Source organism: Nymphalis io, chromosome 1, assembly GCF_905147045.1.
Source record: "Nymphalis io chromosome 1, ilAglIoxx1.1, whole genome shotgun sequence".
Lineage (NCBI taxonomy): Eukaryota > Metazoa > Arthropoda > Insecta > Lepidoptera > Nymphalidae > Nymphalis > Nymphalis io.
The window spans coordinates 5,587,898-5,611,722 of NC_065888.1; the positions used below are offsets into that span (position 1 = coordinate 5,587,898).

The window sequence follows — 23,825 nt, forward strand, 5'->3', positions numbered from 1 at the left end:
CTCATCGGTTGTTATAAATAGAGCGGTTACAGTAGGAAGAAAACGGTGGTGTTAAAATAAACAATATGTCAAAAACGCAATAAAGTTTAAAACTGGTCTCTTTGAATTTTATCTCCTTTGATTAAGGTAAGCCAGAAGCGATTTAAAAGTTAAATAAGTACGTATATATTGATTTAAAAAAATATTTAATTAGGTTTGCTTTAATTTTAAAATTAATGAAGAGAAAACTAACAACAAACCTGGGTTATTCGTCACTTTTCCTTTAAGCGGCGTACTTTAGTACGCATACTCAAGTTTAATATACCTATGTATATAGTATATGATCGTTACAATCATTACATTGAAGAACACAGCTATTTTTTGCGTTGACCGTACTTTCGACCATAATTAAATTATCCGCGCCCTATGTAGGTAAATCAAGCTTAATTTGTTTTTGATTTATTAATTACTTTATCTCGATTAACATAACTCCATTTTAATATTATACGAGTATACTTGCATTATTAAAAAAAACCTCCTGTTCATTTACTTGAAATCGACTTTATCTTACCCAAATGAAATGTTGGCACCCAACCCAAGTGGGTTTTTACCCCGCTAACAAAAAGTTGATGCGCTTACGTGCTCAATTAGATTGATGCGTTTAACAAAAAAATCTCTTAGTCTGCTCTTCCGATACCCACGAGTTGATAAAGAGTGTTCTATTATTTTATCATACTTAAAATAAGCTCTTTATTTTATAATATAATATAATTTAGTGGGTTGAACCGTGTAGTTTATTTATAAAAAAAATGATTAAGGAAAATGTATCCCACGGAGGAAACAGAGGAAAGGAGGCCTATATAGAACTATATAGGCCTCCTTTCCTCTCAAGGAGGGTTAAAGCTTACTCCACTACACAGCTTTAGTGCGAGTCGATGCATATATTTAATTCATCCGTCACAAAGAAACTTGATCCGATGTTTTCGTTCATCACCTAACTCGAGATGAGTTATGAACAGTTAGTATTTTCAAAGGATACTAACAAAACTCAGAAGAATGCGCAAACGCCGGTATACTCTTTTCTTTGATCCGATGGGATGTTAAACCGACAAGACAGGAGAAAGTTCGGACTAAGGCCTTATTTGTTTTTCGAGACACGTCTGCTAACAGTCTAACACTTCCCAACTTCTAAACTCGACGTTACTGAGAATTTCATGACAGAATAACTTATTAAACATGGAAGTACTGCCTGGAATCTGCAGCCTTATAATCTTATGATCATTCACCGTTCGTAGGCCAACAATCAATATTAAGGAGTGCGTACCACTTGCGACCCGCTAGTACTCATGTTGTGATCCTTAAAACAGGCTCACAAAAAAACAAAACTGGTTAATACATCCATAAGAACATTAAGAGACGTTTATATTATATTACTTTCCGTAACAGCCTGTGAATGTCCCACTGCTGGGCTAAAGGCCTCCTCTCCTCTATTTGAGGAGAAGGTTTGGAGCTTATTCCACCACGCTGCTCCAATGCGGGTTGGTGGAATATATTATATATATATTATATTATATATATAATATATTATATATTACTTTACAAAAGAAAATACTACAATCACAATATGTTCTATATTCGTCTTAAACTAATTTTAAAATGTCTAATAAATATACCTATTTGACTCCGACTAATGTTTTCTTTTAAAAAATTGTATAGAAATTATATGAAAAAAAATTTACAGTAATTGACTCTACATTTACAACTCCATCTAAATTGTTATCGCAATAAACTTTAAAAAACTTAAAAATTTAATTTTGTTTTACCGTAAAAAAAATCCGAAAAAACTAAATATTCGGTACGATTTTTATTGATTTTGTAAATTACTAGTTTTTGCGTGTAGAACTAATTGCAAGTACCCTTTCGCTCGCTGTCTTCACTCATTACACCATTTAGTTTATGGTAAAACGTTGACATATATCGTACTAACTATATATATCATATATTTTACTAATTACTAATGATTGTTTAATTTTAATCTAGTTCGTTTAATTAATGTCAAATCTGTCACCTTAGTAGTTATCTTTCGCCCGCAAAAATATTGTTCCTCTAATAATAATCAAACGTGACGTTGTCATATAGCCTATCTGTTGTCATTTCGTCACGACTCATATGTAGATTACATCACTTTAACCGCATTCAGCTAAGTGTAGAGTAGATGTAGGCCGGCGCGGCGGGAGGCATCCCATGCGGAAGGACGCGGCCGCTGCTCAGTCGGCGCTCCGTTGTCATCGAAGTATATCCGATGCGCGCCACTAGTTCGGGTCAACGCGCGAATTTGAATTCGACTACTGAATTTAAATTTCGAACCGTTTGTTATTTTTAATTTTTTGATATGATATATAATATATATGATATAACTTGCTAACTGTTAAATTAAAACAGTGATATGAAAATACGTTTCGAAGTGCCTAATAAATTGGAAATCATTTTTGGAAAAGATAGTAAGTAACTGAAATGTTACATAAAATTAAAATAAACAATATTATTAAATTATTTGCAGTACTTGCAAATTGCTAAGTATTTTTATCTAAAATACCTATTCGTTACTTGTATACAACGATAACATACTAGTTCTTCAAAAGTGATTGTTATAGTTCTAACCAGTTAATTTGAAAAGTTATTTGAATTTGTAATAAATTTATAGATTTTTCTTTGCCATGTATTTATTAAAATGACACAAAGCAATAGCGAATTTTTCAAAAGTACCCAATATTTTTTTTTTGACAATAATAACAAAATGTTTAATTAAATAACTAAAATTTAATATCTTTTGTGTATAATGTTCTTTTTTTCTTTGTTTATACCGCTACACACATAACATGCACTACCCCTATTATTAGCATCTTTGTGGGAGACAAAGCTTGCTGGTTGCCAAGTAGACATACTTTATAATACTTTACTTTGCTTTGGTAACAAAAGACAATTTAGCCTATATAAAAATCCAGTAAATATAAAAATAAAGTTTTAACGGTTTTTTTTTATACGGCGTCGGATACTCCATTTACAAATACGCGCCATCAGGTTTGACCGGTTCTCGCAAATCTTTTAAGTATTGAAAACTTCTATTCTACTGGCAGCAAGTTTTCGGGTTTAGCTTAACTTAAAAATTGTATAATTAAAAAAAACAACCGTACTTAATATTATATATGAAAGTATGGTTTATTGGTTCGATGTTTTGTTCTTTGAAGAAGCAACGGTAAAATATGTCTTTCCTATACAGATAGCTTAGAGATCAAAGAGTCGCTATAGCTTATTAATAAGAAAATCAAGAACATGCATAGGGCCGAAGGCGAGTCTGAAAACTTGTTGCAAAAATTTTGGTAATGGCCAAATTAACAAGCCTCTTAATACATAATCTATAAAAATATCATTTTTATTTAATATGCACTTGTCGGATGATGAGAGGAAATTAAATATGTAAGTTAACGTTTTATAATGGTAATATAATTACAAAGAATATGCTAATATCACGATTTTATCGTTAACGAGAGATTTTCGAAACAAAAAGCTAAACTTATACACTAACTTACTATTTATTATAACATTAATGTAGTTAGTTGTCATTACTGTATTGACTGACTCGTAGATCTAGTGGTCTTATAAGGCTGTAGATTCCGAGGTCCTAGGTTCAAACACCGGGTCGGGTCAATAACTTATTAAGTTTTTCTGTGGAGTAATTCTAAGTAGCAGCCCGGTGTTTGGAAATTGGCAGTGTTAATACTCCTGTGCATCGCTAAACGCAGGACCATTTGTCCGAACTCTATCGAATATTTTGATAAATTGCCTGCAACTCAGGTTGTACACATAATAGTGCGTTATAATTTCATCTGCGCAGTTATCTATTCTTCATCGAGAAGGCCGCCTTGACGTTAATCGATCAGGACTACATCAGCGTAATGGTACTATACATAACATAATTAACGTTAATGTAATATTTATTACATAACTTTAATAAATGGTAAATAGCTTTAATGTAAAAATAAATATCGCTTAATTATATTTTTTATGCAGAACCCAAAAAGAAGTATCATTGTAGTATATCTTAAACTATAGCTCAGCGAACAATTTATAAGAACTATCTGTCGAGGTTAGGGTACAATATTTTGTATTAACTTTTGTGAATTAATAATATTTTTGTATAAAATGCTGAATGTTTCGGTAACAAAAAACACTGCACCTGCTCTCCCAAGTCCCCTAGGCTTTTAGCATTACTGTCGGACACCAGGTGGTACTTCGAATAAAATTTAGGCTAATGTTTTATAAAAAATATTGTATGTACATTACTCATTTTCTCGAAATACATTTTAATAACTTGGAGGAGAAAGAGAAAACCCTTATGTTAAAAAGAAGCTGAAATAACAATACAATTAAAGTTTTATTTTAGAACTAAAAAATACAAGCAAATTCTTGTTCTCAAGAAATTGCTAATAAGATTCATTTCTTTACTTCCGATAAGCGTAAATGTTTTGCTATGTTTGAGTACTGCAATTATTAAGGGAGAGAGGGAAGGAGTATTAAGGAGTGGTATTGTTGTGTTCTGGTTTGAAGGATGAGTGCGCCAGTGTAATTACAGGCACAAGGGCCATAATATCTTAGTTATAAAGGTTGTTGGTGCATTGGCGATGTAAGCGATGGTTAATATTTCTTATAATGCCAATGTCTATGGGCGTAGGTGACCACTCACCATCAGGTGGCCCGGCCCACATGCTAAAAAGTAATAATAATAATTAAGTAACATGTAACGTAAAAAAGAATCCAACGACTTTTATCATACTTATAAGTTTGACATTTTGAAAAATAATTGTGTTTAATTACGTTTAATTGTTCACGAATTCGACATACGACGTTATGTAGCTTTTAGTAGGCGATTGATTAAAAGAGCACATAAAAACTTTTCCAGGCCATGCTATAAAAAACCAAAATCCATATAAAGGGATCGCTGGACCTATAACCTAGACATATTATTTATTAAATTCTGATTTATTGAAAATATAAGTTTCAATCAATTTAACTTTGTTTTATTCAATAAATATTGTCATTTACCCATTTCAAAATATAGAAAAATAGGACGACTTTTTTGTTAGCAACAAAAGAGTTAGGTACAAAAGCATGAAATAGTATACTGTATAGCATAGCAATCGCATAAAAGCATTGTATACCTACGCACGAACAATGTAACTATCATCGTGAATTCAAATTTGATTTTATAAAACAGGATATTGATAAATTGTCTTCTCATCAAACGTCAGTTTTGACTGTGTAAATATCAGGCAGATGATTCCGAATTCAATTCAATAAAATAAAGCATGATGACTAACTCCCAGGAAGTACATGTTTATTCGCGATAACGACAATATTCTCAGGACATAATAAAATAATAAATCTCGTTAACAATACCCGTGAGAGAAACAATACCTACGTCAATTTATATAAAATGTAACTGAACTTCGGACTCGACTAATTAAATAATAATGAATAATTCAAAAAAATAAATTCAAAAACCCAAAGCCAACTAAAAATAAAATCGACCTTGAGTGTTGTTGTTTATGAGTTGTTGTTTCTTACTTTTACAGAGGTCGATTTTTTTGTTGTCTTTGGGTTTTTGAATTCTTCATTCAATCTTATCTACAAACTCTTCAATATTTATCATGTCAATTAGTAGATAAATTAGTAAACTTAAATATATATTTTAATTTAATACATAATGATGTTCAGAAGACTGTCGTGGTAGTATGCCATTTTATCCTAAGGATTTTTGCACAACAATAATAACAGCAGTACATAAATACGGACTGAAATCATATACCCATAGTCATGTAATTAACGAGGCATCATCGTCCGTGCAGGTTGAATATAATCTGTAAATAAGTAATATCATACGTGTTCTATCTAACACAATGTCGGCGCGTGATACTCGCTTCCCGCAAAGCGCTAGTTATCTAGCCGTAGCTATTGTCCTCGAACAACCTAGATACTATGGTATGGTGTGTTCTGAATTGATAACACTTAATACCTCTATGAATTAACTACCCAAGTATAAGGTACCGGTAAGTCCCTTTAGATCTATTGTGAATTGTCATCATTTATGTTGTGTGTGAAATAAAAATACGAGTAAATTAATTAAGATTACTATGCCGCTTGTTTGCTATTTTCCTCAAAGAATCTTACTTTGTCCAGGGAAGACGAGCACATTGTCTTGGCGCGAGAGATAGAAATGCCCTAAAAATATATATATTTACAGTTATTTACCTATGTCATATTATATAGTTTTATAGAACAATAGAAGGATTACATAAAAAGTTTAGGGATTAGACAAAAGAGGATAATCTATTCCATGGTTCAGGATGAATCAACTTAAAGGATGCGACCTGACGATTTGCGTTTAGCTGGATTAAGAGATATCATTTCGTTTCAATGGAATGACGTTGATTACAATTAATGTGTCTGTTGTCAGTTAATCTCACCCTGAGTACGAACACTTAGTGACACGGTTGGCGGGGCGTGTCAATATCAGAGTAATCAAATCTTCTTGACATTGGATGTGATATAGATATTCGTAGTACATTCTACAAATATCTCTAAACATACGTAATCCACGACCTGGCCTGCTTATTTAGCTACCGTTTTAAAAGATATATTTATAATATCAGTCTAATTTATCGTATTCAGATTTTTCTATGTTTTTGAATTTATGACTAACGATAAGAACAGTGTATTTTGACAGATTGAGGACAATGCCCTAATTTTTGATCGATTCTATCGCTTAAGCACCTTCTCCTTTTTTTAATTACGCAATAGAATAATATTAATTTATAAAAACAGTATATAAACAACCATTCAATGTTCCACTGCTGAAAAAAGACTCCAGATTTAACAAGGTTTGGAGCTCATTCCACCACACTGTTCGAGTACATAGAGCCCACGTGGCAATTTTTTCCGAGATAAGCAGTCTTATGACGTTTTCCTTCATCAATTTATTAGTACGAGATGAATTATAAACATATTAAGCACTTGACCTCGGTATTGCTTGCCCCGCTTTGAGTGTGGTCTGCTCACTGGGTCATAATTCCTTTTAATATATAATTCCTCTTAATGATGTTTGTCACTATAATATAACTTTTTATAGGAACTAATAGACAATATCTAATAATCTAAAAAAATCTTATTGAAATACAAGAACTATAAATAAAAAATAAAATATTATACGTACACTAATTATCACATGGAATTACAATAGTTAACTTAAAAATGTGTGCGAATTACGTATTATGGGAATAACAACAAAAACGAACACAAAAGAGGTGCGATTTCGTAACGTGACGCGGTGAAGCTCATTATATGAACAGTTACACAATGTGTTTTAAATAAATGTACTAAATCATTATACTGGGTAAAGTTTATTTACCTGGAAATGAAAGTGTTAACACGTTCTGGGACGAGAGTGTAGAACACATAAACAAACATAGAAACAACGTTAAACAGCTGCTCTTAACAAGTTTACACACATACTACTTATGTTAAAAAACAAACACAATTTCCTTGATGTTTAAAAACGAGCTGTATGCTCTACTTCATTGGCGTGGAATTTGAACAAGAACACTTTTTTTTTTGTTTCTACAAACGCTTTAATTTTCACGTAAGTATATAAAATAAAAGTCGATGAGTTGACCTAAACTAAGGTATCGTTACTTTAATTCTCATAATATTTCATTTCGTTACTATCAGTTACACTCTTAAAATAAAGTGTATTTAATAGGATACTCAAACAACAAAAAAATATTTTAAAAAATATGTTCACTTCGTGAATACAGATTTGTTGTAAGAACAATAATATTTTTTACCATTTTTAATAATAATTGAGGGAACCGAATGAAACCGACTTCACTTATTGATGATTTCTGAATGCAAATATTAATTTGCCAATAAAAATACCAAATTAGCTATTTTATGCCTATAATATTTGAGGAGTTGAAAGAATGGTTTTAATAAAAATAGGGTTTATCTGTATTACATCGTAATTACAGTAAAACATCCAAATCGGTTTATAAATAGCAGAGTTCTAAGGTAACAAACATAAAAAAACCAATCGAATTAAGAACTTCCTCCGATATTTATTATATTTTTTAAAAGTCGGTTAAATATATTCGTTGAATGTAAGTATATATAATCGATTAATATTTTAATGTAAGAATATATTTTAATATTAAAAAATACACAGTTTTGTCGTCTTGACTTTATTTTACTTATGCAAGTGTCAAGGCTGAAAGAACAATGCCTGCGCCAGCGCCGGCTGTGTCAATGACACAAAGCAGGAGCACGGTTCAACCAAGGTCACACGATATATGTCGCACATTAAAAATAATCTGAATTGAAATTAACTTTAATCTTATCAGATAAATATCAGTTTATGGTGACTTTTATTTGTAAACGATATACAAAAACTTTTTTCTTTCTTAAAAATTTTCAGAAAAAATTTTGGAGCTCATTCCATATTGCTGCTTCCATGCAGGTTCATGGAATACATATGAGAATTTAATCCGATACACGCAAATTTCGCCACGAAGGCTTTTTTCATCGCTAAGCACGAGATGAATTATAGACATATATTAAGCACAAAAAAATTAAAACACATCATTCAGTGGTGGCTTGTCCGAGATTGCACCCGATATCTTCGAAAAAGATTCGGGGAACGTGTTCTAAGCGCTTTGCTATCTCGTCTGCAATATAATGAATTAATTACTACTAAAACTATATATTATATGCTATAACTCAAACTATGACTGTTTATTATAACTATTTTCTATATCATTTAGCAGAAGTTACAGAATTTTTCATATATGTACATACATACATATATAATACATATATCTGTTACTCTGAATCCTTTTGTTCTTAAAATCAATCAGAAACGAGGATCAAATTGATATATGTCAGTAAAGTAGTAGGTAATTGTTCGGACGCTAACACCATCATGATAAATCGCTCAATTTTCATTTAAATTTCTACCTTGACAATTTACAAAACTGTATTATTTTCATAGAAAGACTCAAGTCTTGTATATCTTAATATTATATACATATAGGTATTTATTACTGTGGAGCCCTTACATAAAATTACACACACTATGCTTAATTAGAGAGGCATATAGGAATATTAGTAATTTCCTTAAAAAGGGCATAATAATGTTCATAATGATAACGAGAAAAAAATTATGTATTATTACTTTCTATACAAATTGTGTAACATTAAACTTAATTTCGTATTTTTTTTATCCGAAATTTGGCACGGTTGAAACACTAAAATTACGATTAATCAACAATGTGCCAATCTCCGGAAAATCGTACTATGTCGTATCCGATGAAGTGAGAAAAACGTGACGAGTCGTAATATTTATTCACCTACGTAATTTGTCATTACAATATTCTTTTGAAATAGTAACATAAGTAACGTAATGCAGATGTACACATTGTCATATAAGGTGGCAGGAAGCCCTCGAAATGTACAACTTAAAACTTGTAACGTATATCATAATATACTGTGATTTGCAGAAAGAAATATCTGTTAAGTGTAACATTACAAAGTTGTAGTAAATTATAACTTTGTAATTTTAGACTTAGTGTATTATATAACTAACAATAAGTATGCTCCTAATATGACGATATATATATTTGATTATTTGTATGTATGAGATTGTTTTCTTTTAGACCATTCATTTTCTTTTGCATACGCTGTATCCTGCACTTTCTCAATCTGGCTGATGCGGTTAGCATTAAGCCCGATTTTTGTTAAATATGTATATTTTTTTAGTATTAGTATAGTTATAAGTATTAAATAAATGTATAAAAATTATAATAAAATTTTACCTACTTTATATTTGTTTCTTACGAAACAAGTATGTATTGAATTCACATGATGAAGACATAACATAGTGCTAAGTATCAGTAAAGCAAGATTAGTTTATGTTTACTGTTCCGCTCATTAGGCCCTAACGTTAATGTAGCCTGTAACCTCGTTAATAATGCTAACGTTGTCTAAAAACAAATTCTCCAGCTACGGTTTTTTTATATTAGTAAAGATATACCATGTGTATTGTGTATATAAAATCACTAAGTATAAATACTATATACCGTAACAGCCGAGATGGCCCTGTGGTAAGAACGCGTGAATCTTAAGCGATGATCGTTGGTTCAAACCCGGGCAAGCACCACTGAATTTTCATGTGCTTAATTTGTGATTATAATTCATCTCGTGCTTTACGGTGAAGGAAAACATCGTGAGGAAACCTGCATGTGTCTAATTTCACTGAAGTTGTGCCACATGTGAATTCTACCAACCCGCATTGGAGCAGCGTGGTGGAATAAGCTCCAAACCTTCTCAAAAAGAGGAGAGGAGGCCTTTAAATACTATATATTTTTATGAAATTTACAGTGATCAAAATGAAAGAATTGTAACGATTAATAAATAGTTCGGCGAACTTTAGAACAAAAAATATGTAGATACTAATCGTATTCTTGTCAACTTCCTCTATTTTTTAAGCTTATAGCCGAGATGATGAGATCACAACCATGGAAACCGGTATCGGGTCATCAGTCTAACGGAATTTTAACTTATTTGAGTATTTTTTTCTAAACGGACGGCAATTACATTGGAGGTTTTTTCAAAGGGAAGCACCCTTTGAAAAAACCTCCAATGTAATTTCCGTTGCGCAATTTTCTAACTAAAATTCAATTATTATTGTTTTGTAGTTGGTTGCTCAAAGAAAAATGTAGGTCACCTGGACCGGCAAGTTGCCGGAGCCTCGTCTTGTTTACATCGACTTTATTACATTAAGTTTTTGAAAGTTTCTCATAAATTTTCATGGACATGATCCAGTTATTCCGTTTGAAATATTGTTAAGGATGACACTACTGGTGCACAATGTCTACAAAGAGAATAAATGAACTCAAAAGTCCTTTTATAAATATTCTTAAAACGATGAAAAGAACTTCTTAAGAAATGCCTTGTTTTTTGAAGTACATTTTATCATTGTAGATATTTCGTGTAATCGATGCACGCTTGTAAAAAATATTAAGATTATTTATTTACTGGTGGTAGGGCTTTGTGCAAGCTCGTCTGGGTAGTTACCACCCACTCATCAGATATTCTACCCCAAAACAGCAATACTTGATATTGTTGTGTTCCGGTTTGAAGGGTGAGTGAGCCAGTGTAATTACAGGCACAAGGGACATAACATCTTAGTTCCCAAGGTTGGTGGCGCATTGGCTATGTAAGTGATGGTTGACATTTCTTACAATGCCAATGTCTAAGGGCGTTTGGTGATCACTTACCATCAGGTGGCCCATATGCTCGTCCGCCTTCCAATTCTATAAAAAAAAAAAATTGCCTTATTATACATATATACGATTTCTTCACATTGTTCCTACTGCTAAAACCTAGGTCCGTACCGTACGTAACCTACTGCCTCGTCGGTCTAGTGGCTAGATATAAGGCCGCAGACCAAGAGGTCCTGGGTTCAAAACCCAGGTCGGGACAATAAAAAAGTTATTGAGTTTTTCTGTCGAAAATTCTCAACAGCAGGCCGGAGTCTGGAAATTGGATGTGTGTACACTCCCGTGCCTCGGAAATCACGTTAAGCCGTTGGTCTGCGCCTGAACTATTTCCGGTCCTGTCGGATTGCCGTCCAATCGGATTATGAGAGTTAGGGAATAGAGAGTGCACCTGTGTTTGCACACACACTTGTACACTATAATATGTCCTGCGCAGTTGGCTAATCTCTCTAGAGATTGGTCGCCGTGGCCGAAATCGGCCTGGAGAACTAATACATTATTATTACATTATAAATAAAACATTTTTCTTGTGTTTTATATACGCTTCAAATGTTTCTTATGTTGCTCGTTTAAACAAAAGATAATAAATAATTAATATAATAATATAATTTCCATATAGTATTATTATTAAAATGTTCTTTCTATTGATCTGCTTTTCGAGTTGTCGATCCCGACGTTTTGTTTACTTGTTTAGAAGTTAATAACTGTCGTTCCATTCTGTTTGCGGCGCATTCCGCAGTTCTGTGCCCTCGTTTTTCTCGTCGGAACAAATTAATATTTTCGGCTTTATTAAAGATTCTATCTTTTTTGCCAGGCCAAAATTAAGGTAAAAGCGGCATTATCAGCATAACTATTTTTTCGTATACATTTTTGGGGGTCAGATGTACTAGGTCACTTTCGCCCCCAGGGTTGGTACAACCCTTGAACCTAAACGTAGCAATACAAAACATTACTATTTAATAGTAGAAAATTGGTGAGTGCTGGTACCACCCCAGTAGTATTTTAAAATAGTATTACCATTATTCAGAAATAGAATTATCTAATGTATAATTCATGAATTGTTGTTAAATAAAATTTTAGATGATTCTTTCGCGTTGATCAAATAAGATGTTATTCCAATATTTCGTCTAAAGTAAATTCGAAATGCATTGATAGATTACATTAATAGATTCACCGATGAGCTAAATAAGATTTTTCTACTAAACAAGCCATAATTCAATTAAAATATATTCGAATGAAATAGTCTCGTTACATATATTCCAATAATAATACATATTAGCTTTAGGTTGATAACGGAATCATCTCATATTGATCCGCAGTTATCTCATCGATTGATGGCATACTATAGATAACGTTCCGACAAATGCTTCAAATTTCATAGAATCGGTTGCGGTTGAGCGAGCATAACGTGCTAGATATCTATATACTTATATATTTTATACTTTATGTTATTGTGATAAGGTATATATTGTGTCCGTGAAGTAAGGTCGTAAGTCAAGGTTACCGATTGACATAATGATGGCCGAGTGTGACAACACTAGTATGAGCATTACGGCGGGGGCTTGTTGTCGCGTGCGCAGAAGCATGCAGTGCTTCGGATTCAATGGTAATAATCAGTTATTATTGTAATCATCTGTGATATGTGAACAAAAATATTTACCGTATTCTAAACATATTTTATTTTTTGCTATTTTAATTGATGCTCTCTAACTAAAACCTATTATTAAAAAAAAAAATTGTACTGTCGTTTTTAAAACTGGCTACAATTTGAAACCCTATTTTTGTTGTTTATGTGTTATGTTCAAATTAAATTTTACAAAAATATAATTGGCTATTAGGAACTTTAAACCATTCGATTATAACATATCGTTTTTCGTAAATAACTAAATATGTCTTATGGTGATAAACACAATAAAATATAACAAAGTATAAAGCAATAATTTATTAAAATTAGAAAAACAACGATTCTTAAATAATATGTAGAAAATAACATTAATAATGCATTATTCAAATCATATTAACGATGAGATTATTGTGTTTTAGTGTTTTTTTTTTTTAAGTTAATGTCATTCGACAGGGACTGATTTAGTGATGTTTGTACTATATATTATGGTCTATTTCTCAAGTGTATGAAATTTGTAGCATCTCGATTCTTCAGATATATCTCTGACCGCGCTTGGAGCGAACGACGCAAGCGCACGCGATGTGTAGAATTAAATATCGTCTCGCCATTGCGCACATGCGGTTTAATATCTTCATAAAAAGCCAGAAAATAGGCAAGTGAACATTTGTGTATATATTATATAGATATCGGAATAGTCTTTGGAACTTTGACTGTCATTTTAGAAATGGATTCTTAATAAAACATGCGTTCCGTTTTGTAACGTGTTCTGAATGCGTGTTCCGTTATGGTAACGATAAAAAGAATTATTAATGTCGTAAGTAATATCTCCTTTATATATTTTTTTCTAATATTTATAAAATTGCCTTAAAATATGTAGGTATGTTAACATAATAATAAATATAATTGAGACTACCCAAGTTTAAAATTAATACTATAAGCCATTAAGTATGCATTATGAAAGTTATTACAAAATTAACAGTTAAAGTCTGTATTGCTAATATTGTTATTTCTTTTTGCTTAAAACCACGGAAAAAACAATTTTTATAAAAAATTTTATTACAATAATTTTAAGCGTGATAAACATACACAAAGTATATGTATATATGTTACAAGTTTATTCGTTCTTACGTTTTTGTTTTTCATTACATATAAAATAAACATAAATAAACAACCTGGGATTGTATTATGTTGAATCGTAATTGAGAACACTGCCGGTAATTTCTCATTGTCACCGACGGAAAAATCTAGTCCGACCTTCACAATAGCGCATCAGATCGTTAAAGAAATCAGTTGTAATGTAAGAGTCAATCAATCATTGCAAAAAATATTCTCATAACCATTTTTTACAAATATATTAATTACATAATTAACATTGAATAAATATGAATGTAAATATTTTTTTTAAATACAGGTTTATCTAAGTTTTGATTATCTTCGTGCAGTTTCTAGTTTATCTTGATATTTAAACTAAAATAAAAAAAATATATCATTCACTGGTCTGTTACTATAAATCCTATTTAACTAACACGACAGCAAGGTTAAATTCGTTCCAACATTATATATACTCCAATCATTCGTATGCGTTTGTTACATAATACGAAATAAGTATGCTCGTAATTATATTAATCATTAAAAAAATATCAAAATAATGGAGTTAAAGTATTTGAGTTGGAGTGAATTTTCTTATTTAAAATTTCTTCTAATTTATGTTTTCTTTTACCTACTATTTAATTAATAATCATCCCCTCATCGAATTTAGTTTTTAGTTTAATTTTATTCCACTTAATACGTTTTTAGTTTAATTTTATTCCACTTAATTCATATACTCGAAAAATAATTTCAGCAACGCTTCCATATTTTATTAGGTAACAGAATTTGGAGCGGCCAAGAGTAATTCAATTTAAGTATCTATTGTCTGAACATTTTGATTTAAGGATTCTCATATGTTTTACAATATATACTATATTATATATATAGAAAAGTTTAATATATATATATATACGTTATAAAACATACAGTCATTATCCCGAACATAGCTGTACAAGATCAAGAAATGACAATTACGTTTTATCTACCTCTTTTTGCTCCAGTAATACAACTGAACATTATAGTTGGACGCAATATATAACAGTGACGTTTAATATGTCTCAAACTACCTACATGCAATGACCGGCGCATGAATTGTTGCAGCCGGAGATATTTATTGAGATTATCACTTGAAATGACTATTTTTTTTGCGATGAAACACGATTGTTTTTTGTTGTTATTTATAAATGATTAAACTGTTTGTTCTGAATCGTTTACCGAACAGTTCTGTTGTGTCTCATCTGAGTATTAATTAACATAAGTCGAATTGGTTTTAGTGGAAATCAACAAAAACACTACTTCATAGAATAATTATATAACAAAAGGGCCCAAGTAAATTTAATACCAATATATAATTTGTATTCAATGGACCTGAGCTTTTTTACTAACCGCTCATAATTGTAGTAAGTGTGGGTACCTATATTGGAATCTCTCGTTGGAATGTCTATATTATATAAATGTTTGTATTGTTACATATTTTTGTTCTGAGTTGAGACCCGTATTTTTTGTTTCATTTCCAACTCATTCTTATAATATTTATCAATTAATCAAGCTAACAGTTTGTGAAAATAAAAATAAATTGAATGTATATTAAAATAATAGTTTTCGTTATAAATTTATCACGGCGGAGTCAACGGAATAATGGTGGTTGTCATAAATTTCCACATTATTTGAGCCTACTCATAAAGTAATAAATATTACCTCCGAAAACCTGTTCAGTACATTATATTAAATTAGCTAGTTCAATGAACTCGGTAATGGATAAACTCATTAAGATTACCGAATGGGTCACGGAATTCAATTTGTTAGAAGTTTCTTACATTATTATCTCATATTAAACATTGTATTAGTAAACATATAGTTTTCTAATATATAGAAAAATTGTGTCGTAATAAATCATAAAGCTGTGGATCTCGATGTCCTGGGTTCGAATCACGGGTCGAGCAATATAAGTCGCTGGGTTATTCTATCAAGGAACACTTGTTAAAACCCCTAACTTATGGAGTTAGAAATGCTAATTGTTCATATGCCTTGGAAAACATGTTAGGATGTTGGTCCTGCGCCTGATATCTCCTACGCAATTAGTTACGCCTTAAGATTTACCAAAAATCAGTCAAATGGAGTATATTATTTTAAAGCTATGGAATATTTATCGTATTTAGCCACTAATTAAATTGCAGTTTCATTCGCGTTAAACGTTACTGTTCCGCCCACTTGAGTCGTAGCGTAATGTTATATAGTATATACCTTACTTACCAATAATTCGAACCTTGCTCTATAAAAAAATAAACATTTTCAAATCAGACTAGGAGATCCTGAGATAAATGCATTTGAAAAAACAAACAAAAAACGAAACGAAAAACTCCTTAGCTGTATATAAACCTTAATTGATCCAAGGCTTTGCCAAAAAGTTTATTCCTGACCCCTTGAGCTATTATAAAACTTCAAGCATAGACTAAACGAATCAGTAATTCCTCGAAAACAGATATATGCTAGTATTTTTTTTAAATAAATTACCGTAAACGATAGAAATACGTATCAATATCAAGTAGATTTTGTAGGAAATGATCAATGATATAAGATGTATTTACCAACATTGTAACCTGTATTTGTTTAATTGTTCCAGTCTAATGGAACTCTCCAACAATTTTCACTTTGACTTCTGACGTCGATGGATGCGAGTGTTATGTTTTTCTTATTATAGCTTGCCCTCTATAAGCTAACATTGCTTACATTGGATGTTTTTTTTACCTGTTTGCTACATGGCTGGTCATCGATTTTACAAACAGACGTGATTTATGATGAGTAACGGTGACTGCATCAATGTGTTGAAATAAACTAATATATATATATATATATATATATATATATATATATATATATATATATATATATATATATAATAATAATAATAATAGAATAGGAATGCGGATGAGCATATGGGCCACCTGATGGTAAGTGGTCACCAACGGTCATAGACTTTGGCATTGTAAAAAATGTTAACCATCGCTTACATCACCAATGCGCCACCAACCTTGGGAACTAAGATGTTATGTCCCTTGTGCCTGTAATTACACTGGCTCACTCACCCTTCAAACCGGAACACAACAATTTGGTATTGTTGTGTTACGGTACTGCTGTTTTGCGGTAAAATATCTGATGAGCGGTACCTACCCAGACCAGCTTGCATAAAACTCTACCACCAGTTCGAATAAATAATATCGATTTTATAATACACTTCCAGTTCATTTACTCTAATTTTACTTGCATTTCAGTACATAGGTCATCCATCTTTGTCTCCTCGGTTTGTCAAATGATTTTTTAATTACTACCTAAAAAATGGAAATAAAAAGCCGTGTTGGTCTAGCAGCAAGCTCTTTCGATTGCAGATCATGCATTGGGTTCGAATTCTGTGTCCGGGCAGTAAAGGTCTTCCTATTAAGCAACTTTCAATAGAAACCAGGAATTGGGATGGCAGTGTTATATTCTCACGCCTCAGAAAACACGTTATGTTGCTGGGCCCGCGCCTTGTCTCACTGCGGTCGTGTTGGAATGCTGTTCCATCGAATTATGAAGAATGGAGCAATATTTTTTTTTTACAATTAATAGGCCAGCGTTTGACCGTTGACTTGCCTGATGTTAAGCATCGACACGGTCTAAGATGTAGCACGCTTGCCTATAAGAAACCTGTTTACTCTGGATTTGATATATTTGATATAGAGTGCCTATATTTGTATCTGTAACTGTATCTTTGCACAGATTTTTATAGTATATCGTAATATTCCTGCACTTTACTAGTATCCGTTGTTAATAGCCATCGTACGGCCAGGAAGACATAATCGTAATATTCTACTTCTATTTTTTAAATATGACCTCTACACAAATTTTATTTAAAACCATCTTTCCTATGTTGCATAGATAAATAACACTTTCAAACATTGAGTCCTCCTTCAATGTATTTCGATTACGATAAGATTTCGGCCACGGTGACCAATCTCAAAGGAGATTAGCCAGTTGCGCAGGACATATTATAGCGCTAAAGTGTGTGCGCAAACACAGGTGAACTCTGTATTCCCTATATAAATACTATTCAGACACAATCTGCAATATATATAGGTGGTTTTAATTTTATCTTAACTACAAAAGGTGCAAAACATTTTATTCAGACAATTTTTACCTTACAATTAATGATTAATGATCGAATTAATTATCATAAAAGCAATTTAATGGAACTCACGATTACATCAAATTTCAAATGGGACCTTATAAAATGTTATCGTTTCCATAAACCCGATCGCGTGCTTAACTAACATAAGCTAAACGAACTAAAAAAATAAGCCCCGAATAAAATTCGATTATAAGATTAGATTCTTTTCGGATTTATGATTATTTAATAATATAAGTAAATGGTAGAAACATTTCGATCGTATCGTATCGGTATTCTTATAGAAAATGCGACAATTATTAGAGAGTGCCTGTTATAATTTTTACCAAAACCTACATTTTAATTTAACACGAAATGCTAAAAGTTATATTGATGGGTGTTCCAGAAGCGGAGTGCGATGGGTGCGGCAGCGACAGCGAGGACGGTCGCGGCGTGGGCGAGCTGCTGCTGCCGCAGTACGCGCTGGCGACGGGCGGGCTGGCGCGAGACCATCGCCCACTCATCACATTTCCTGACAACAACAACTTCCACGTGCTATCCGTCGCCGAGTATCGCCGCCTCCTTCTCTACCTCACTTCTGTGCCCTCGTGAGTAATTATTACAATTTTGTATCATCGCCTGCTTGATACGAATACGAATCATTAGCTCCATTTCAGAAATTATCCTCGTTCAATAAAATGTGATATAATTTTTCCTTCAAATATTGTGTAAAAATCTACATACATCGTTAATCTCTTGATTCTTGACATTAACGAACTCCATTGTATTTGTAATATGTGCCCGTAGATAATATGTAGTTTGTTTCGAAATAAAATAAAATATTATAAAGCATTTAAAAACCTATTCACATGGTGGTAGATAACTAAATTAAAGGGAAAAATAAAATCATACATATTTTATTTTATTGTATATAAACATTTACCATCAAATCTTTAAGCATTCGCATGTCCTGCATTTTTTTCATGCCTTTTTTTAAATATATCGTAATATGTATTTCCAAAATAACTGGTTCGAATTGCTAATTATCGTACCATATATATATCGATATCAAGCGCTTAAAGTTAATATATTATATATTTTTAACAATCACGATATAATAAATAATAGAGAAAACTATCAGAATAATATTAATCACAACAAGAATATCTTTTTTTGATGTTAAAGATAGTTTTGATGAATTCACAGAATCTGACAGTATTTATTTCTTCATTAGTAATTTTCATTATTTTCTAAAACGATTTTTATATTGTTTCAGTATATTAGAAGCTGAAATGGGATTTCATATTATAATAGATCGAAGAAAAGATCGATGGAATTCTGTTAAGGCAGTCCTTCTTCGAATATCGGTAAGTGACTCGTAAATAATTGCTTGTAGGCGTGATCTAGTACTTTTACTAATCTGTTATTTTATTTTTTAATTACAATTATTTATCTAAAATATTTATTCTTGAAAATAAATATTTAAATAAAACTCTCAAAGATAATTATTACTTGTCGTTGCTGGTTATAAAAGAAATATCATTTGAGCTGATAAATTTATTTGATTTATTGTAAAAAATTACACATTTCCTTTCAGGAGTTTTTTCCGGGTATCATTCACGCTGTTTATGTTCTACGACCAGCAAGTTTCCTCCAAAAAGCTTTATCAGAAGTTAGCAATAAACTGTTCAAAGAGGAGTTTCGCTTCCGAGTTCTGGTTTGTTCCTGTGTGGAGGAGTTGTACGAACACTTCGATAGATCTCAACTTACGCCGGATCTTGGCGGCGAACTGCAGTATTCGCATTCAGAATGGATTCAACAGCGAATCGTAAGTATAGTTAAAGTTTCCAAGTCAACCATTTATTTTTAATATTAAGTAATGACAAATTCAAACATATCTATAACTAAAACGACATATATTAATTTACCTTTTCAATGATGTTTCACCCTTGCGCTCTGAATCACACATGTGGATAAAAGAGGAAGTTTCGTAAAGAGCTGATCGCCTTACGAAATACTGAGAAAAAAATTCAGTCACGAATAATAAAAATGATTTTTGCGGTTATTGTAAAAACAAAAATAAATTTCAGGCGTTGGAGAAGTTTTCAACATTGATGAAGGAGATATCAAGTAAACTGGACGACTTCATGCACGAAATAGTGGACTGCGACATGGGGAATGATCCAACACAAACCAAAGAATTATTAGACTGTCAAGAATCTAGGTAAAATGTTACTATTTGCAAATATTTTTTTTTATTACTAGTTAAGCTATATTTAAGTAAATTGTTAATATTAAAATCTATATACAGTAATACCGAAAAATAGAAAATTCTCTTCTAGGTGCTTTTAGATTAATTAAATTTTGAATGAACGCCGATATACTGATTAGTATGCTATATTGTTTTTTTTTTCTTTTAGATATAAAGCTTTAAAAACTGAATTATCGTCAGCAACAACTCAAGGCGAGGAGCTACTGACACAAGTGCGAAAACCAAATCTAACTTATAACATTATAAGCCATGTAGCTGCTGTTGAAAGGTAATTATTATTCCAGAAATTGCATCCTTGTTCTTTTAAATATTACCTACTAAATGAATTCTTTCAGATTACTGGTGCAACTTGAAGAGACTGAAAAACAATTCGACAGTTTCTGGCAGAAACATTCCATGAAATTAAATCATTGGTTAATGTTTAGAACATTTTTATTAAACTTTAAACAAATGCAGGTAATTACACTTAATTACATATTTATAGCATAGCCAAGTGAATTATTTATGATCGAATTGGTTTAAATTGAAAACCAGGCCGTTTATTCTTTTTCCGAAAGTCAAACAACGGTGTTTTTGGTGAGCTTATCAAATGACGTGATGTGTCAGTATCTTTCATCGGTTTAAAAATAAAAGCTTCTGATGCGGCTCTTTTACCAAACAATTCTGTAATATTGATACATGACTCTTGATTGTCATTTTTTTCTTCGAAATTTGGCAAGCGAAATTCTTTTCGTTTTTGAGCATCGAGCTGGAATGTCAGTTTTTGTATTTGTCTCGTTTTCTCCTCTAAACGTGCTGTTAATTCTTCTGCGTGCTTCCGTTTTTTATTGAATTCTACCTGTAATGAATTTATTTTACGTTTGCACGTTTCTAACTCTGCTTTTAATTTCTGAACATTTAGCGTATTAACTTCCTCCAAACATTGAAGTTTTTCTTTAGAATGTTTTGCTACGCTCTCCTGATATAAAGTTTCTTGTTCAACTTGGTATGACCAGAATGACATTGCACGCATAGCTATATCCATGATAACATCTGGCTTCATGCCCGCTAGGACGATAGATTTAAATGTCTCGCTTGGTTTAAGATCGGCTTGGATTACGTCAAATTTATCTCGCAACTCACTACCACACGCTGGACATGTTAAAGAATTCTCTGCGTTCCTTTTAAATTCCCTTTGACCATGTTCGATGCAAAAAGCATGTGAACATGTCGTGACCCACGCATGACTCGACAAAGATTTTCTGCATTTTCTAAAATTGCACACTATATCTAAAGTCATTTCAATCTCAAATTAAAGTGTATGGTATATACATTAGTTTGACGTTTACAAGACACTTACTATTTGTAAGTGAATAATAACAATATATAAATTTGAGGTTATGTGTCAAATGATTTTTTAATTTTTATCGTTGGCCTGAATTTATTTATTTTTTTAATGACCGAAAATGTATGCTATTTTTAATAATATTTTATTTAGGCCACTTTAGACTCCCACCTAAAGAATGCGTGCGATATGACTGAGGTGGGCGAAACAGCAGTCAGGGTCGACGGCCTTATACAAGAAGCGAATGAGTTTGAAAAACTATGCAACTGCGATCTGGATGCTGCTTCATCAGTGATCGAAGAAGGTAATTGTATACATATACATTATTCAATTACAAAAAAAAACATGACATGTATATATGAGTTTAAATTTTGTACTTATTATTATAGCTTTAAAATTATATTTTTAGGTGAAAAATTAATGAAAGATCCATTAAGCTCCGTGGACCACATAGAATCCAAATGCGAAGAATTGAGGCGAACGAGTTCATTATTGATAGAGAAAATACAAAAACGAAGTCTGTTATTAATAAAAGCAAGAGAATTAATGGACAGGATAGATAAGGTATTTTTTATAGTCTGTCCGTTTCAATCTATGTATAATTTTTCACAAAAAAACAAAAATATATAGAAATAATTGAAAATCTATGTTTTATAGAGCTTTGGATGCCGTAACATATTTTTTGTAACAGTAAACGTGTTTAAGAATGAGTCAGCATGGCATAATATCTTAGACTCCAGGATTGGCGCCCACGGCTAGCATCTTGCTTGTCTGTGATATAGTGTGTCTGTGCCTGGTGACAAAAAAAATATCGAATTAGTTCTATATGACAAGTTTCTGATATATGTAAAAACACGGCTACGCCGTTTGTCGGTGGATATATCTACAAACATTTACTTTTGCAGTCTGCCATGCAAAGTGCTGATAGATATGAATAGATCTTTACAGAGTCCGCAGTGTGTACGAGCATAGGTTTTAGCTTGCCCTAGCTCGCTAGCCTTCGTTTCCTTTGCCCTATTACCAGTATCTCTTACAATTACTAAACGTTTCATCAAAATGTAGGCAAACGAATGGTGCGCAACGGGCGTTGAGATCCTGGCGGGCGAGGGCGGCCTCATCGCCGTCGACAAGCTGCTGGACGACGCTAAGAGCTTCGGCCTCGACGCGCCCGAGCCCTTCCGCGACATGCTGCTGCAATCCGCCACGCAGGAGACGCGCGCGCTCGTCACGCAAGTACGACTGCTCATTAGGCTGCGGCAAAAATTATACGATACTAAAAATTGTTAAATATTTATAATTTCATAAATTATTAATATTATAGTAGACATTAATTAAGAGAGAGAGTTGGTTGGACAAGGGGTTCTCCCCTTGACCCTCCATTCCCCCGAAAATAAACCTGAAATTAAATCTAGAAAATGATCTGATCTCATCATTATCGATTAATTATATTAACTAGCTTTATGTAGTACAGTACAGTCTAGCCTTCTGTCAGTCCGCCCCGTGCACTGTTTGACCCAGTCTTAAGGCTGAGTAATAAATAAATGAATTAAATATAAAATAATGGTCGTACCTACACTTGCTAAAAATATACATATATACGTCGCCAAACGACACCACACTCGAGCGAGCGAGAGCTACATGAGAGGGTCCGCAGGTGTGCCAGCGCGTGGAGGACGTGTGGCTGATGGTGTCGGTGAAGCGCGCGTCGCTGCAGCGCGCGGCGGCGCGGCCCGCGCGGCCCGTGCACGCCGTGCCGCCGCACGTCGCCGCCACGCAGGTACGTCGCTCCTCTCCCGTGACACTTGTACTGTAAAACATATATGTCAATTCTTACACTGCCAAGTCTGCGCCGACCACTGGATGTTATGTGCATAATTTGTTCTTGGTGCATCTCATTACATTAGCTCGCTCAGTATTAAAATAAAAAAAACTAAATACATAATTGCTTCTTGGCAAAATAGCAGGTGCCTGACGAAGCATTATGACCAAAAGTTTTCCTGGGAATTAAG

General features: G+C 32.6%; 2 protein-coding genes across 8 annotated transcripts in view; one reads left to right on the plus strand and one right to left on the minus strand.

Moving 5' to 3' along the window:
* Positions 1-23,825, plus strand: part of LOC126768734 (guanine nucleotide exchange factor DBS-like) — a 76,355-nt gene that overhangs the window by 11,960 nt on the left and 40,570 nt on the right. For 5 of the 7 annotated variants that reach the window (XR_007669255.1, XR_007669253.1, XM_050487013.1 and 2 more), the window contains exons 2-11: positions 18,627-18,828; positions 19,497-19,587; positions 19,818-20,048; positions 20,311-20,444; positions 20,641-20,760; positions 20,828-20,948; positions 21,970-22,120; positions 22,226-22,380; positions 22,879-23,049; positions 23,471-23,593. Coding sequence is in view for 5 of the 7 variants with exons in the window: in XM_050487013.1 (XP_050342970.1) it covers positions 18,627-18,828; positions 19,497-19,587; positions 19,818-20,048; positions 20,311-20,444; positions 20,641-20,760; positions 20,828-20,948; positions 21,970-22,120; positions 22,226-22,380; positions 22,879-23,049; positions 23,471-23,593 (1,499 nt within the window). In the remaining 2 variants the exon portion in view is untranslated. Of the gene's footprint in view, positions 1-2,265; positions 2,481-12,925; positions 12,973-18,626; positions 18,829-19,496; positions 19,588-19,817; positions 20,049-20,310; positions 20,445-20,640; positions 20,761-20,827; positions 20,949-21,969; positions 22,121-22,225; positions 22,381-22,878; positions 23,050-23,470; positions 23,594-23,825 lie in introns of those variants that run through there. The other 2 variants (XM_050487022.1, XM_050487042.1) reach the window with 2 other exon arrangements.
* On the minus strand, positions 20,954-21,774 carry LOC126769405 (E3 ubiquitin-protein ligase CCNB1IP1-like). The gene has a single exon (XM_050488166.1). The coding sequence runs from the start codon at positions 21,769-21,771 to the stop codon at positions 20,995-20,997; it is 777 nt and encodes a 258-aa protein (XP_050344123.1). The 5' UTR covers positions 21,772-21,774; the 3' UTR covers positions 20,954-20,994.